At 37.9% G+C, this 18,428-nt stretch overlaps 1 protein-coding gene across 2 annotated transcripts in view; it reads right to left on the reverse strand.

Moving 5' to 3' along the window:
* RECK (reversion inducing cysteine rich protein with kazal motifs) overlaps positions 1 to 18,428 on the reverse strand; it is a 47,425-nt gene that overhangs the window by 22,896 nt on the left and 6,101 nt on the right. The window contains exons 3-9 of one of the 2 annotated variants that reach the window (XM_066189885.1): positions 18,090 to 18,164; positions 16,042 to 16,078; positions 8,858 to 8,943; positions 7,185 to 7,232; positions 6,096 to 6,137; position 5,830; positions 4,415 to 4,491 (exon numbers count right to left, since the gene is read on the reverse strand). In XM_066189885.1, coding sequence (XP_066045982.1) covers positions 4,415 to 4,491; position 5,830; positions 6,096 to 6,137; positions 7,185 to 7,232; positions 8,858 to 8,943; positions 16,042 to 16,078; positions 18,090 to 18,164 — 366 coding nt within the window. The remainder of the gene's footprint in view (positions 1 to 4,414; positions 4,492 to 5,829; positions 5,831 to 6,095; positions 6,138 to 7,184; positions 7,233 to 8,857; positions 8,944 to 16,041; positions 16,079 to 18,089; positions 18,165 to 18,428) is intronic. The other variant, XM_066189877.1, reaches the window with a different exon arrangement.

An 18,428-nucleotide genomic window follows, 5' to 3' on the forward strand; every position in this document is an offset into this window, starting at 1 on the left:
TTGCAGAGAAGTGGGTATTCCAAATAATCTTGGGGCTATTTTTTGTGCAGATCTGTACTGCTGCAAACAAATGAAAATACAAATATGTTAGAAATTAACTTGATTTTATTTTTCCTTTTGTCTTAGATATTGTTTAGTGCGCAGGAATTGTTTTTCATTCATATTTTCTACTTGCTTTCTTCTGAACACAAGATTTTAAACAGGTCAGTCCCAATACTGAAATGAGCAGCATCAAATTCCTTCTATTCTAAGAGAATAAACAAAAATCTAACTTGAAAGTGTAAGTTATTTTTCCATAAACAGCAACAAATAAAGGCATAGATCTATTGGTACACCTCACACAAAAATTGAAAAGTCTGCCTTACATAAAACAAAGCCCCAAATCTCATAAAGTAGCAATTCAGGCACTTTATTTTCATGCCAAAAATACCCTCTACAATATTTCAGATCTTTTCTCCTAAAAGCATGGGTACTACATTATTTCTCTTAGATTAAGATGAATTTGCAGTGACATTCTTCATCCCAGCAGCACGTTTTCATTTGATTAACTTTAGATTTTCCCTTCTTTCCTACACACAAACCAAATCCTGTTACGCAGCCATCTGTGTAATACAGCTGAAGGGCAAGAAAATTAATGGAGAAAGAACACAGAGATGGGGTCACCATCCTACATCTGTAAAGAACAGATTTATACTGCTGCCTAAAGGCTCATGACATTTTTGTAGCACCATACATCCTTTACTGTGGATGCCAGGCACAGGTTACCACAAAGGCCCTGTTTCCATGTGGCCATCCTGGTTTCTTTGGGACCTGCCACACACAACAACACTCTGCCCCTAAACTGACTGTCCTCAGCAGCTGCTGAACTTTGACTTCTCCAGAGCCACCCTGCATGGAGCACTGGAAGGTGGCACACAAAACCAGCCAGGCAGCATGAACACTGTAACTTTATAAATTAATGCACTGGGACAGCAGAGGCTGCTGGAAAGTCTAAAGTCTGTCTGCCATGGTTATACCAAGTACTTGACAAACAATACTTAGAATCATACTCTAATGCTGCAATAAACTCAGATAAAAATAGTCACATTATTTAGAAGTTGAATGATACAAAAAAGTGATTGTAAAGCAGTTCATGAATAATAGTGTCACTTGTCCTGCTCAAAGGACACAAAAGAAAGGAGAATGTTGAGAAGATTGTGATATCTACTAATATTCCTCCTCTAAAGAAGGGCTCAAATTGAGACAAAATTATCTTCTCATAGCTATTTCACAGACCAATTTTATACAGGCAGGAACCTAAACTAATAATAAATCTTCTTTCTGTATTTTGAAACTACAGTTCCACAGACTGCTGAATCACTGTAATAATCCTCACATTTCTGTTAATAGGAGGTGGTCTGGCTTCTCTTTTCCACCTTGTCACTGTTCCCAGCTGTATAGTCTTGTGTATGCCCCACCATCACCTTGTCATGATGTGATCTTTCTCACTAACCCTGATGAAAACTCATTTTTCTCATCCCCTAGGATTTAAGTCAGTGATATCAACAGGTATAATACTACATTAGAATAGAATAGAATAGAACAAGCATTTTTTAGACACCCTCTTTTAGAAGGACCTGCCAGATGCCAGAGGGAGAGTAAGGCAAGGAGGGGTAGAGAATGTGTGTGGAAAAATGGGAGTTGCAGGAAGGCATGGGAAGAACTTCAGCTGCACTGAGTTGTTACAGCAACTCACTGTATTTCACAAAACTGTGTCTGTAGCCATCACAGAATACAGTGCTAGTGAGGGTGCTGACTTTGTTTTTTTTGGTAGATCTGGTAATAGTTCATTTTATGTGTATGTATATACCCCTCACACATGTGAGGGGTATAGCTACAGAGATATGAGATAATATTTTAAAAGAATTAGTGTCTAATCACCTGTTTGTAAAAAGAGCTGTTAACAGTATTAGACAGTCTGATTTGAATTACTAACTGCAACTTCTCTTCAGAACACAAGGTTCATGTCCATCTCTACTAAATTAGCACTGATATTTAAGAAGTCACCAGCTTTTCTGTCCACTCAAGGTTCCTTCTGAATCTTTGAGTGAACTGGCAGTGAAGCAAGACATAGAAAACAAAGTAAAAGGTAAAAGATAGATATAGGTAACGAAAAACAAAACCAAACCAGCCAACGAACACAAAAACCAAAAGAGGAGAAAAGTATGTTCTCTTTAAAAGAATGATTAAGTCATCAAGATTTGGGAGAATGATGGTACAAAGACAATACTGTGTACACACACAGTCTGATGCTCCTTTTTTAACTTGTGTTGAATACTAAATTAAGTGAACAAAGATGGCAATATCAAAATTTCTGAACCACAAATACAATGATTTATTTTACTTGTGCACAAGCCCCATCTTTCAGACTTCTCTTTTATTAAAGCCAGGTGTTTCCAAGCCTGGTGATTAAAGCCAGTGAGATACAAGCAGGAGGAGTGGAAAACAGCAGGTGGCAACACAACCACATACACCTTAAAGCAAAGACTCTCAAAGGTTTCTTTTTGGTGTTATGGAAATCGAAAAAGGCTATTGAGGTTTATGCAGCAGAGAACATTTTTCAGACTTCCTCACCAGAATCCCCCTGAAGGAAGATTTTAGCCAGTACTGCAGGACCTAACTGGTTTCGCTCTTTTTGGAGCTCATCAGCTGCAGGTAACGGCTCAAAACCCAAAAATGCATGCATCCCACACAAACAGAGCAGAACATTTTGCTGAAGGAAGAATTCCTCTGCATTGTGAGGCATGAAGAGGGCTTCTGTAAGTCCATATTATAAGCACCTTTTTTCTAAATGGCTGCCTCTTGCATCTTGAATGAAAAGCAACAGTGAAGCTGTTGTTTCACATCAGAAATAAGGAAGATTTTGCAAAAAACCCACAAAAAATATTTTCCTCCCTAAAAATTACCATGATATCTATATTCTACTAACTTTCACAAAAATAAATTTAGTACTATTGTCTTGGGCAACCTAACCATGACAAATATTTGAATTTAGATCCTATCCAATTAAGGCCACCTTAATTTATAAGTATTACCTACAGTAACAAATACAATAGTAAAATGCTTCAGTTAAGCACAGAAAATCCTCTTGATTTCTCCTTGACTTCATTTAATATTTGAATTTATTGAGAGAAAAGTCAGAAGGCAACATACTAAGGTTTAGTGGAATCAGCTGAAGTGTCAAATGATGGTGAACACCTATTAAGAACTTTAAAAACTTGCAGTAATAAACAAGTAAGGTCAAGATTTTCCTCTATTATGTAAACCAGTAAAGAATTGAGAACACTTGCACAGTGAGGTAGTACAAATTACTGGAACTGAAATTTTGGCAAGATCATTGAGTGTTCTATCAACCTTCTCTGAACAGCAGAGAATAGAGACAAAAAGCACCAGCAGATGACAATAACATTATCTACCATGTGTAGTGTATGGTCAGAGTCCATCCTGAATTCATTAAGCAGTAATTCCAGAGGCCACACACAGTCCTGTGCCTTAGGAGTTCATTAAAATGGTTTAGGAACCTTTAGCTAAACAATGTCCTAAACAGTACCTTGAGTTATTATCTATTGTCTTGGAGTAATCCACACAATTAGATAGGAGCTAAAAACTGATGACTGCATTTTTCAGCAGGGGTAATTAATAGCCAGCATTCACTAACATCTCAGCAAAAAGAAGGATCATATAACCCTAGAAGAAAAAACCAAACCAATACCGTAGCAGAGTGAATACTTTTCTGAATACCCATTAAAGCATTTGAAGCTGTAGGCACTGCATTTTAGGTTTCTGTGTTTAAAAACTGTAAAATACCAAAGTGAGATTAGGCTAAAGAGTGCTCAAATCTGTGATAGCAAAACTATCTTTCAATAGTCCACGGACACCAAAAGCGTTCACTACTGTGCATCAAAACTAGTTTTAAGAGCAGAGGCTAATAAGTGGTGACATTTCCAGTTGCATTTCAAGTGCTTGGGAGATGTTAGTAGTGCTCAACTGCGGTAAAGCTCTCACAGTGCCAATTAACTAGAGAGGTTTGAATGTCTTGAAGTAAAAACTGGAGTTCTTAATATTCAGAGAGGTGAACGCACAATATGCAGTGCACAGACTCAAGAGCTGCAACCTAATGGAAACTTTAGTGCTACCCTTCCAATGCACAGAAGAAAGAAAAGGGATCTTAAACACAGTAGTAAAGCTTTTACAGCTTATTTTAAGATTATTGAAGTATTTTAAGTTGCTCCTCCAAGCATGTATTCCATGTGGTCTTTTAAAAAATTAGCCCCCACTTTACTCTAATGTTTTAAAAATACAAAAATCAGAAAATCCTACATACAATCCATACCGTCTCCACTTCTTTTTTCTTCTTCCTTTGACTATCACCTACCTTCTTTTTAGAGGAACATGAACAGGATAGCAGAAAGCTGGAAGTAGTGAAAGATAAAAGAACTGAGGTGCACAGAACTAGAGGAAAAATGAAGACGACCAAATGAGTATCTGAGAAGCAGAAGATGGAAAAAAGGACTATTAGAATAAAACCTTCAAAAGAAGGCAAATAAAATACCTTTTGGTAACACTCAAAAATACTGGGCAAGTTCTGTTAAATTTATTCATTTCTGTATGCAGTGCTACTTGAAAATAAAAATTGTTTAACAGGACATGCCATCTTCAAAACACTGATAAAAAAATGAATATCTTATTCCAACACAATACCTTTCTGAAATGTGTAAAATCTCCAAATTAAAATAGTTACAGTAAAAGTAATGCAGAAACATATGATCAGCAGAAGAAGTTTCTTCTATTAATCTTGTGAAAAGCTGGCACATCAACGCTCAAGTGATTCTGTTACTGCACAACCTGAGACTCCCCTTAATGACTTCAAACTTGGTGACACCTCCTGCATGGAGTTTGGCTTTTTTTCATTGCTCTGAAGTCTATGCCCTACCCCTGAAGATTTACTTCCTTCTTCACCCTCACTGACTTAGGGGGAGGCTGAAGAGTAACTCACAAAGTTGCTGCCTTAATGTCAAAAGATTACCAAAGTGTACTACTCACTTATTATAAGCAGCGTGTGAAAATTCTCTGGGAAATCCGTATGTGAGCAAGCTAAGTAAACTAAGAAGGCTGGTAAGCTATGAGAGTGTTTACAAAAAAGGGAATTATATTTTACATCATTAATTCATCTAGTTTTTACTTTTATGTAATGTACTTAATTATTAAATACCTCAGCAGTAGACTTGAGAATTCTATGATCTATACCGCAAACTAATTTTGCACTATGATATATACTGCAAACTAATTTTCTAATTGGATCCTCATTTTTGGCAAAGTATGAATTCTTAAACTCAAAACCAAACACAGTATTTATGTGATTTACATTCAGTTTCTGATCTCATGTCACCTCTTTCAGTTTGAAGTAGCCACTCCTTCCCCAGCTGAGTGTTTCCCCAGCCAACTCCACTAAATGCAAAGTACAGTACAGGACACAGAAGCTACTCACAGACTACAGAGGGAACAGGACTCATACAAAAAAGCAGCAAGATTTTTTACTTTTTTAAAATGAAAAATAATGACAGGGTGTGGGAAACTGCTGGTTCCCTCCAAAAGTTTTATTTGGAATCTTTAATCTTAGGCATATCTTCCTTGAATTTTATGCAACCAATGAGTCTCTTAAGGGCATTTTGAGGATTATTTTCCATGAGCACCTGTAAGCCTGGATATATATGAAAAATCATTGTCATACAAAATTCTATCATAACTGAAGATCTAGCACATCAGATACTTAATTTCTGCCCCTGACACACTATTTGTATCTACTACACCTTGTCCTCATTAAAAAAAGTTCTTTCCTTCTTTAATCAGAAGACTGATTCCCTCTATTACGATTTTTCTCCCTCTCCTTCTCTTTTAGTCTTGCACAGATAGCAAGCATTAAGGTTTTCTGTACAATAACAGCAAGATCACTCTTGATTAAGAGTGAGAGATCCAGTTTTTAAAATTCCAGATAAAAACTGGAAAAGTAAATAAGATGACTATGACCATTTTGAAGTCATTCTTTATTCTCTTACCTTTCCTCTCCCGTTCTCCTTCAACCCATACTGGCCAACCTCCTACAGCAATGCAGAAATCCAGAAAAAAAGAAGGAAACAGACCAGCATAATAGAGGAGAAGCTGCAGATGTTGACAGTATAGCATATTATAGCATGAAAGGAGACAGACCTACTTAAAATGAAAATACATTTTTAAGAAAACCAGCAACTTCAATCCATGCTAACTTTCACAGTGAAGAGTCGAGGAAAATACTCTGTAGATTGTTTAAATAAAAGGACGAAAGGGAAAATAAATTTTAAAAAAGTAATTCAATGCTTCCTGGAAAAAACAAGAAAGCTGCTCCACCTCTGCCCAAATTAAGAAAACGGAAAATTGTCTGATATCCTGAACTGTTGATAATAAGCAGAACTTATGATGCAGGACTACCTAACTTAGGGCAGAAGGAAATGAGATGAAAGGGGATGGGAGGAATCTGGCTTTCAATTAAGACGAAGATCAAAAGAAAAGGATTCCTTGCAGAAATAGCATTTCTACACACTGTGTTAAAAAGAACATGGGTAAAGGCAGATTTCTGAAGATATCCTGATGATTAATTTTGTGAGCAGAACAGTAAAAATAACTGCAAGCATCAATTGTTTCACTGATGCTACAAAAAATTATACACTTGAAATTATTTATATTCAGATGGGATACTTTAGGCTGTTCTTTCCTAAGTTTATTTCTTTAGGTCACTTTTAAGCTGACTCTCACTGTCCAAGGTGAAAGGTTTCTGACAGACTGAATGATCGCAACGAATGCTGACTTTGATCAAAACTCCTATGAAATAAACTTTTCAGGAATCCAATTTGAAAGTTGCAACTTTTTAATTTAAATTTAGATATATGCAAGTCTGAAAAACCCAAAACTTTTTTACAGAAGGTGATTATACTTTTATAAGAAGTGTAGAGAGGTAACTTACATTCATATGAAAACGAGTACATTCAGAAATACAGCTATAAAAAACCCGAACTTTCCCTCTTCTACAGGATATTTTTTACTGGACTTATAAAACTATCGATATAAAACTCGATTTTTTTTCAGAAATATTCAGGTACATAAAAACATACCTCATATTCTTTCCTGCAGACCTTTAAAACATCATTTTTTGCTGAAGCCTGAAAGACAGATAAATTTCTCCATTTGTAGTAGAAAATAAAATCAAGTCATGAAATAAAGACAGTTCTACTTTTAAATTAACTGCAATGACAATGGATTCATGATCGATTAAAATGTTCCTTTAAGAACCTAAAGAATCCATGTAAAGCTTAAAGAAAAAAAAGCAGACACCATGACTGTTAATATGACATTTAATGAAAACGCAAACCCTCATATTTCTGCACCAAGTTAGTTGATAGCGGAAGCACACAGAGCAACTTTGGTTTTGTGGAAGGTTTGCCAGATTGCAAAATACAGGAAGCATTTAAGAAATGGAAGAGCTTGAGCATAAAGATCTCCCCCTTTTCCCTGCTAATTTATCACTTGCGCATTGCTTTCCATTCTCCGCCCTCTTGTATGTTCAGTTCTATGGTTCCTATTGTCAAACTGAGTTGCAGAAATTCTCCCCTCAAACTGAAGATCCCTTTGTTATATACAAAATCTCGTGCTCCTTTTTCATATGACAGACATTCAAAACTATAATAACTACTAACATATTACTTCCCCCTCCAGTAATTTAAAACATTTGGGTAAAGTCTGACCTCAGAGCTATTACATCACTGCCTTCAAAATGATTCCAAAATCCCCTCAAGTTTCAAGGTATTTAGATTTTAGTATAAATTTAAAAAATAGGAAATGTTTTAACCAGAGCCTGCTGAAGTACAAAATATAGCTAAGATTCTGAAACAACAGTCAGCAATCAAACAATACAATACCTGATTTAGAGAATAATGAGAAATGATGTAACAATCATAAGATTAAATTATTAGAATTTAGTAAAATTACAATAAACAGAAATGTCTTTATCAGGTCTAGAAGACATTTAAGCATTAAGACATACTTGAAAACATGGCTAAAAATGCATTTGAGAATAAACACACATTTCTTTTCTGAAGATCAAAGGTACCCAGCTTGTTTACTCACTCTTCATCTCTCTCCCACACTACTCTGCACTCACTGCTCATCTCTTGCCACATAGTTTAAACTCTGTGTTTTTGAGTGAAAGCAGAATTTTTTTTTTTATTATGACAGCAGTTTGCAGTAGGCTGCTTGGCTAAGATTAAGACTACACAGGTAATATTCACAAATATGAATATTAAGTACATCTGTGCTCCACAAATGAATTACAATGATGATGATTATAAACACAAAAATGCTCCTAGATTTTGAAGATGTTTTTAAAGCCACAAATGCATATTTAGGGGGAAAAAATCACAAAATGCTTCACAGATTTTAAATAAAAAGGTCATTGCTAAATTTATGAATTATGCTTCAAAGTGTTACTTGACAACAACACTGGCTCTATTAACACCAAAAAACCTCTTTCTTCCATTTGACGAACAAAAACCTCTTTGAAGAGGCATAAAAATCTGTTTGGGGCTGTAACCACAATGTTGTATCAGTAAACAGGACACTACAAAAAGAAAAGCTTAGGATCAGCCACATGTTGCCTTTCACTAAACACTATTTTAATATAACAACTTTCATGTAGAGACTGTGACAAAGAAAGTCAAAATTAAGTTTAGCATAACCAAAGAGAGCTGCAGAATCAGTCTGGATTCAGTCAGCAGGGTGAAAGCCTTACCTGCTTACACACTTGCCGGCACTCCACAGCAATAGCCAGCTCACAGCAGCCTAAACCAACCCATCCATCAGACTTCTTCAAAACTCCTTGGGAAATAAGATGACAGACTTATTAGAGTAGAAAGAGAAACTATGCCACCATTTTCCCTTCCCTCTACTTTTCAAATTCGATAATCCTGTTCTCATTCAAGAAGCCTGTGTACAGATTATATTTTTACTGGAATTCCAAATCAACAAACTTGAAGCAAAAAACACAAGTCTGTGTTTTCATAAATGCCAAAACTAGCAATCAATGAAGAATCTTCCATACATGGAGGTTAAAGATGCTTTATGTAAACTGCTTTATATGTTCAATGGAAACACTTGATTTTAATAATCTATCTAATTTGAAATATAAAACAAGAAAAAAATCAGGAAAAATCTCATTAAAACTGAGAACATCATCTCTTACAGATACATCCTGTTGTTTGTTTCAACAGCACATTTCTCTACCAACTTTACCAATGCAAAAAATGTTCCATGTTCTTTCTCCAAACTTCCTGTGGCATTTTTGGTCTGGATGCAGTTAAAGCTCTTCAACTGAGCTGGCATGGGTTTTTCGCAGAAGTCCAAGTTTTGGACTTCTGATTAAAACAGTGTTGATACCACAGGGATGTTACTGCAAACACAGGCAGCATCCAGGGCTTTTTTCCATAGGGACTCACAAGTAAGCCCGCAGTGCCCAAGAGGTCGGGAGAGGACACTGCCAGGACAGCTGACCCCAGTGACATTCCATACCACATGGCACCATGCTCAGCCATAAAAGCTGGGGGTTGAGGATGGCAGGGGCTGGCCCTGCTTGGTGACTGGCTGGGCATAGGTTGGTGGTGAGCAATTATTTTCTTTTACATCATTTGTTTTTTCTTGGGTTTGGGTTTTCTCCACCTTTCTTTCTTGTTTTCCCTTCCATTTTTAAATTATAAACTGTCTTTTTCCCAAGCCCTGGGTTTTCTCACTGCTGCCCTCTGATTCTCCCCTCCCTCCCACTGATGGGAGAATGAGCAAACACTGTGTGGCAATTAGCAGCCTACTAGGGTTAATCCACAACATTTCCTCTGTCATTTATCTCCCCAGCAACATGGTTTCATAGCCAGAACTATCTCCAATAGAAGTTTCCCATCTCCCTGTCTCTCTTAATCCATTTATTTCACTGTTTGCATTATCCTCATCCTTACCATAAAATTACATTGAAATACAGTAAGAAGCAAATTGCTGCCAGAAGTTGTTTCATCCTCTTAATTTAATAATAAATACAGATTTTCTAATGTTTTCCAAACACCAGAAATAAAATAAAAGAATGTATTCCTGTATCTTTTTCTCATGTAACTTTAAAGACAGAAATAAAGGGAAGGTTTGATCCATGCAGTTGCCCAGCAGCTCTGACAAACTTGTTACATTCTTTTCTTAGGACAAGAGGTAGAATTAATTAACACAAATGAACCACTCATTTTTGTTACAAATATTTAAAAAATAAAGCAGTACTTTATTACATACATAAATTATATTCTTTATGCAGAAATAAAAAAGCAGAAAGCAGAAGAATCAACAACTTAATTTTAAAAAATGCTCTTAAGCCTAGTGGAAATGCCTATTTAGAAGAGCCACACAGGACATCCAACTTTAAAAAAGGGAAGTGAAAGAGCTAGGTGTAAGATCTTAAATTTAAATGCTAAGAAAACACTTGGAAAAAAGTAATAAAAAATAATTGCAATCAATGGAAAACAATGGCCAACTGGTATTTATCCTGAAGAAGGTTGCCTTTAAAACACTTGGTCCGCTTTACAAACACAGGTGGCATAGAAAGTCTTGGCAGCATCTGTCTTTCATGACGCTCATTCCAATGGGTAAATTAAGAAAATGCACTAATGGCAAATTTATAAAGGAGGAGCAAAATCTTCACAAAGCAAAATGAACACATTCCCTATGGAAATTAAAATATGCGTAATAGTTATTAAAATGCGAATTAAAATATTTGCATTATATAAAAGTTAAAAGCTTAATGCTTGACACAAGGAAGGTAGCAGCAGGTGGTAACAAGTAATTGCTCAGCAGGTGGGTGGAGTAGCGAGCCAAAGGTGCACTACAGCTTCTGGGCATAGCCTGTATTCTGTTATTTTGTCCAACTGAATGGTTCAGACCTCCTGCAGGCACTACAGGCCAGTGATCCATAGGTCCTTCTGGAGACTCTCAAAATCCTTTTGACATCTATTCAGAGTACTGCCTCAGGCTTCCAATTCACACTAGTGCAAAGCAGCTGTGAAAGTCACCAACAACTGAAAGTACAGCTCACCTTTCACTTCCACAACTGTGGTGCAGAATTAGTTTATCAGAGGTTGAACATCTTTGCCAGTGTCGAAGAGACCACTGTTGTGCACACATCAGTAGCCTGCAATCAGTGTTCTAGAATCTGGAATTCAGGTTTCACTACATATGTACAGTTAATTGCCAAATCAGCCACTCCCTATGCTCTGTTTCAGGTATAAAATAACACATCAGTCATTTCTGCATAAATGCCTATGTGGTGATTCCTTTCAATCAGAACAGTAATGTTTGGCAGAACATTTATTGGTAGGATTGATAACACAAGGCATAAGCAATCTAAAAAAATCAAAGAAAAATCATGTGCAATATGAAAAAAAGATTTCCAAAAATGTCTGTTGCAATAACTAGCTGTATCCAGGAGAAACACATGGCAAATACAGCTGGACAGCTTCAGGGGCAGAGTCACCACTGAGAAGCCACAACTGAGTAATCAGGCATCCTTATTTTGTGCAGTACAGGGCCTGTGGTTTCAGACATACTGGAACTAAACTAAACAGTGATAAAAAAATGAAGCAAGCTACAAATACATGCCAAATTAAGAAGGCTGATAATTTTCAGCTGTTGTTAATATTTTCTTGGCAAGTGGCCCTCTCTCCAGGTTATATCCAACTAGCAGACAAGCTTGTGAATAAACTGATGTCATGCTCTCAAGAAACATTGAACTTCAATATTAATACAGTAACTTGTAAATTAATTTTGTCATCAAGGCAATTGTGTGCATTTCTAGATGAAAATACACCTTCAGCGCGCAATTAATTGACCGGAGTCAACAGTTATGATAATTCATCAAGTTCATCTGTACAATACAGATTCCTGAGCTATAACAAACCATCAAGTTGCCTAACACAAACTTCCAGCCTGCCTCATATATGTTCCAGCTCCTTAATCACCTTACAGTGGGTCTTTGCTGCACTTACTCCAGAGTGTTCATAGTTTTCTTGTCCAAAATGCTCAGAACTGGATACAGTATCCCTGATGTAGTCTCACCAATTCTGGGAAGAGGGGAAGGATCAGCTCCCTTGATCTGCCAGCAACATTTTCACTGATGCAGTCTGGATGCTGTTTGGTCTTCTTTGTTACAAGGGCACATTGCGATCATGTTAAACTTGCTGGTCACCAGGATTCCCAGGTACATTTCTACCAAGCTGCTTTCCACCTGGCCAGCCTCCTGTGCACTGTGGAGCATGGGGCCTTTGCCAGGTGCAGGACTTTGCATTTCCTCTTCTGCAATTTCATGAGGTTCCTGTCTGCCTATTCCTTTCGTTAATCAATATCCTCATGAATGGCACCAAAACCATCTAGCCTAGCAACCTCTCCTTTCACTTTTGCATCGCTGGCAAATACACTGAGGGTGAACTCTGTCCCATCATTAACAAAGATGTTAAATAGGATTAGACCCAGCATGAACCCTTGGAATACTGGCCTACAGCTGCACTCTGTGATGATGATCAAACCTTCTGGCACAGCAATTTGCGCAGTTTTCACTTCACCTCCACTGCTCACTTATCCACCTCACACTTCATCAGTTTGTCTATAAGCAAGTCATAAAAAATAGTGACAAAATCCTTACTGAAGTCGAGATAGACAATATGCACTGCTTTCCACTCATCAAAAAAGGCAGTCATCTCATCACAGAGGGTTATCAGGTTGGTTTAGCACAGAATAACCTTCACATACCCATGCTGACTATAAACTATCACCTTCTTGTTCTCAGTGTGTCTGGAAATTGTTTGCAGAAGATCCGCTCCCTTATCTTCCCAGGGTCTGAGGTGAAACTGCCCAAGCCTAGAGTTCCTCAGGTCCTCCCGGACCTTTCTACAGGCAGGAGTGAACTTGCCTTCTTCCCTTCTTCTTCACAGTCCTCAGCATCCCCTCTCAATACCTAACCCAATCCTCCTCCAACAAGTGCAAGCCTTGCTCTGGACTTTACAACTGATCTCAGGGACCTGGCATTCCTGCAGGTTCATCTTACCAGAAAAGACTGAGGCAAAGAAGACCACAGGCTATTCAGTGTCATTTGTCACCAGGTTTCCTGCCTCATTCAGCAGCAGGCTCTCATTTTCACCAGTCTTCCTTTTCTGCTGATGTAGCTCAAGAAGCTTTCTGGCTGCCCATCATATAATTCATCAGGATCAACTCCTGGTATGCTCTAGCTTTTCTAACCCCACCAGGCATTAAGCAGGAGCTTGGATAAGGTGATCCTTGAAATCTCTTGGACCCTCCTTTTCTCCAGGTCCACAGCCATGGGATTCTTCCAAGTAGACTGCCTGTACCCTCATGTGTTTTCTCTTCAAAAGGTACCAGGGTGATTAAAGTTGCCCCTGAACACCAGTCCTGTGAACACAAGACTTCTTCTAGCTGTAGAAAGAAGACCTCATTTACTACTTCAGCCTGATAAGGCAGTGTACAACAGACACCCACATCATCACCCATGTTGGGCTCTCAGTACAATGCACTCCAGTGCCCACAGGCTGTTCTCAGCTGGCTCAGCATCCATTCCAGGCAGAGCTCCATGCAATCCAGTTAACACTCTCACATAAAGGGCAACTCCTGCTCCTCACCTTCCTGCACCTGTTCCTCACAGCACACCTGCTGTGGGAGCCTTCCTGCAGTGTCTCTGTGACTCCAAGAGAATGGAAGCTGAGTAACTGCACACAGGTTTCTAACCAACAAGACAGAAAGTCTGTTTACAAGCACTGGAATCAACAGTTTGCCTTGCAGGCCTGGTGGGGGGACAAGAAGGAGAGGAGGAATCTGAGCAGATGCTGTAAAACTGTTACAGCCTCCTCTTTCCTCACTCCCACTTTTTCAACTATAGCATTCTAATTTCAAAGCACTTTAATTCTGTAATTTCAAAGTCTTTTAGAAATTACACATGATACACCGGACTAGTTAAGTCTGATTTCCTGTATTTTTAACCTCTCCTTTTAACATTACAGCCTTATCTTGTGATTTATGCTTTCACTTTCTACGCTGGTTTTGCATTAATTGATGAGGAGCAAAAGAGTCAGCCACGGAAGTAATTCTCTGTGGGGAGCCACTAGCAGCTTCCCCTGAGCCTGGCACAACCAACTACTGGCTGGCTCTGAGAATTGGCACACTGCTAAGCCAATTAGAGACGCTAGTAATGCCTCTATGATTACAATTTTAAGAAAGAAGAAACCATGAGAAGCTCTCTTTCTGCCCTTGGAGGGGTGGCCAAGCCCCTTCCCGGCAGGGTCGGGCCAGGCCCCTTCCCAGTGCAGCTGTGAAGATCCTGCTGCCGGGGCGGCATCCCAGTGCCACAAGCACCTGTGCAGCCTGGACCATATGACCAACAGTGAGAGGGACAGCAAGCAAAGCTGTGCAAAGCCTGGATGAAATCAACTTTTCAGCGCTGCAGAACTCTATAAAAAAATCTTTTCAATTAATAGAACTTGGGAACAAATGAACCTACAAACACCAATTCTCTCCTGAGTTAGAAAAAATGAAAAAGTGAGGACACGTGAGGAGAACAACATGGTGACACTAAAGTTGGGGCAAAGGAGGGAGGGGGAGGAGGAGGTGCTTCAAGCATCAGAGCTGAGATTCTTCCAGAACCTGTGATGAGGACTATAATACAACAAACTGTTTCCCTGTAATTCCTGAAGTGCATGGGGGGCACAAAGCATTCACCCAAAGCCCACGAGAAAAAGGCATTTGTGCTGGAGTGTGTGGATGCTGAAAGCTGTGATCTGGTGAGAGGCTTGAACAGAGAGAGAGAGAACCCTTGCTTCCAAAGATAGAGAAAGAGGACTCTTGCTTTTATACTAGAACAGCTCATCCTTAAAAACTGCACCCCATAAGCTAGAAGCAAGCCCTGGGAGAGACTTCACATTGCAAGGGAAGACTGCAAGCCATGGGAGGGACTTCGTGTTGTAAGCAGGTTCCTGGTGGACTGTTAGCCATTAAAATTAAAATCACATTGGAAAAGTTCACAGAGAACTGTTTCCCATAGGAAAGACCCCATGGCACAGCAAAAGAGACTCCTCTCCCTAACTGAACTGGAGAAAGATTTTAGAAGTGACAAACTGACTAAAAATCCCATGTTTTGTCTCCCTGCACTGTCAGTGGGATGGAAAAAAGGCTGGGGTAAGGGGGAAAGGTGTTCTAAAGGTTTATATCAGTTCTCATTATCCTCTTTTAATTCCATTAATATTTTTTTTCTTTATACCTTTAAAAGTTTTGAGCCTGCTTTGCCCTTTAGTGTCTCCCCCTAATCCTTATCTCAACCCATGAGTTTCTTTCCCCCCACCCCCTGCTTAACTATAGCAGAGGAAAATGAATAAATGATTTCTTGTGGGTGCACTGGCATTTGGCCAGCTTCAACCTGTCACACTTTCTAAATCCACCTGTACCAAGAAGTTTGGTTCATGATCTGAGCCCCTGCACTTAAATTGTTTGCCTAATCTCCCTGTATTACTCAGTTTTTCTTCAAATCATGCTGCATCTAGAATAAAGTCATAATTATCAACCATTTTGTAGATCAGGCTAAGATGCAACAAAACCGAAAAACCCAAAAAAATCTTGAGAAGAAAGAAATGCTGATATTTCCTGGATCTGTCACAGAAGAACATGTTTAATTATACAAACATATTAAATATTTTTTAGCTAGGAAAAGAAAACTGTTAATAAAATGCAAATTATATACTAGAGGAAATAGTTTATATTAGATGCATAGTTTATATTAGATGCATAATGGAAGGTAAATTATCATGAAATCTATAGGTGCAGGTGGCAGACAATATCGAAACACACAGAGGGTGAAAAAGCAACATGATTCAATAGCCAACTGGTATTTCTTACCTGGCAAAGAAGAATTTATACAACCCCACACTTCTCTCTGAAAAATAAAAATACAATTAAGCAAAAGCAAGTCTACAGAATGAGAAAGTTTCTACCAGACTCAAACCAGCAATTTCAGCATTTTTTCACTGCGTTTTAAATATCTGATTAGAAGAATTCTTATGTTTAAACATCTTTTAAAGAAGTGCTATGATAGAATTTGAGTACCATTTCCTTCAATAAGAGGGCTGCTGTGCAGAGACTATGGAATCAATAGCAGCGTTTTTGCAGATGCAGAACATAATGTAGTTATCTAAAATACACAAGCTAGTCAATTCCCTCCATCACTGTTCACAGAACTAAAGTGCAACTTAGACAAAGAAAAAGATTTGTCTAGGACTAAGACCTATGGGGAAGCTTATTGCCCTAGCATTCCTTCTCACCAGCTTAAAAATACCTTAAACACACAGAAAACAAATTAAAGAAAGAGTTTCAATCACACTGACACAGCAACCCATACTGTCACACAATGACACATCTATCATCACAGGAATCAATGACTTTCCAAAGCTGCAATGGATCTGTATTTAATGATCTAACACCATCCTCCTCTGTATCTGCAGAAGTTTTCTACTTAGACAAGAGCCACAGCAAGATCAAAAGAAGATGGTAAAGAGCTGCGACTTCTATGAGTTCCATCCTTTTTATTCAGCTGACTTCCTTTATTTCATGAGGAGGTTAATGGTTGGACTCAATGATCTTTAGGGTCTTTTCCAACTTAAATGCATCTGTGATTCTAAGAAAAAAAATCACAATCTTGTGTTGACAGTTACTTTTTAAATTAATACCAGGCAATACCCTTTCTATCATATTACTTGAAGGAATACACACAACACAACGTCTATAACCAGTGCTCAAGAATATTGACTGTCTGATTAAATTTAAACATATCTGCTCATCTCTGAAATGGCACCAGAACATCTGTCCAATGACAAGAGATATCTGAGAACAGCAAATATGGTATTGAGTTGATTGGTTAGCTATTTTATATATCTAGATATTACCAGTTCAGTGATACTAATTTAAGATCCACACCAGACAGCTGACTTGTCATTTACAAAGAGTTATAAAAATCATTGTCGTTTTCCTCCTTTCAGATAATCTCCAGTCCTGTCTTATCAGAAGCACTCCTCCACTATACAGATAAGATTCTACTTGTCTAATCAGGGAATGAAAGATAAAGAAAACCAGTACCAAACCAAATGCTTTTCATCACTTCAATAGGTTTTCATGACAGATTTTACTCATACCAGGAGCTGTCTACTACTTTCTGAGACCTTACAGCTATTGATTCACAGAAACAAAAAGCTCAAGGAACTTTGACACACAGAAGGAAACGATCTATAAGCAAACACAGGCTTTTTACTTATTCAATGTTATTCGCAGATTTACTACTCCTACTTACTGCCCACTTGAGCTGAGCATATATTTTTGGCTCGCTGCAAACAGTATTGATACTGTTCAGAAGTAACAGAAATTACCAGAAGAAAGCAGGCTTTTCTGAGTGCAAAAGGGAACCAAGAGATAAGACTCTAAAATTTACAATCTGAATGACCATACTTATCTACTCCCTGATTAGATTGTCCTTAGAAGAGGGAGCAGATTACACTCTTTTTTAAGTGAAACTAAAGAACTTTAGTGACAGTACAGAACTTTCAGGAAACTATAATCTTGTTTATCCAATAAAAGCATTACTTCAGTTTCTCAGATAAGGCCAAAATCAATTTGGTGCAGCTATCAGGGCCTTCCAGTCTCAGCCCAAGACCTCGTGGCTTTGTGCCATACACATTGGAACGTATGATCTAATTTAAGTCACTGTCATTAACAACCAAGTGACAATCACCCAGCACAGGTTTTTACAACATAGATAAGATTTTCATTGCTTTTTATAGCTTATTCATGCCACCTTATTGCAAGTAACATAATTTATGATGGCTTCACAAAAAAAAAAAAAAAATCCTACTTTGAGGTTTGAATCTCATTTGAAGAGCTTTTCTAGCAAGTCTTACCATTGATTCTGGACAATACTCAGGTGCTCGCTGCAGTAAGTGCTTCAAACGGGAGTCACTCTTAGAAGACAAAATCTGTTAGAAGCAAAACATATCTTAAAACACAGAGAATGTACTGGAACATCAAATACTTTTTTCAATTGATTTCACTGTTTTTAGTCTCTCTAATATCTACTCTTTAACAACTTTGCCTAATGGTTAGGATGTACAGAACTCAAATTTAAGATTTCTTTTTATGCATTTGTAGTTTTTTAAATATGTTTCACTTTTTATAGAGAAGCAATTTTTTTCTATTTAGAATAGAATGAGAATTTCCTCCTCAAACATTTCAATCAGAAA

The sequence above is a fragment of the Chamaea fasciata genome, unplaced genomic scaffold, assembly GCF_029207755.1.
Source record: "Chamaea fasciata isolate MVZ Bird 193981 ecotype frontalis unplaced genomic scaffold, bChaFas1.0.hap1 SCAF_1, whole genome shotgun sequence".
NCBI classification, from domain to species: Eukaryota; Metazoa; Chordata; class Aves; order Passeriformes; family Sylviidae; genus Chamaea; species Chamaea fasciata.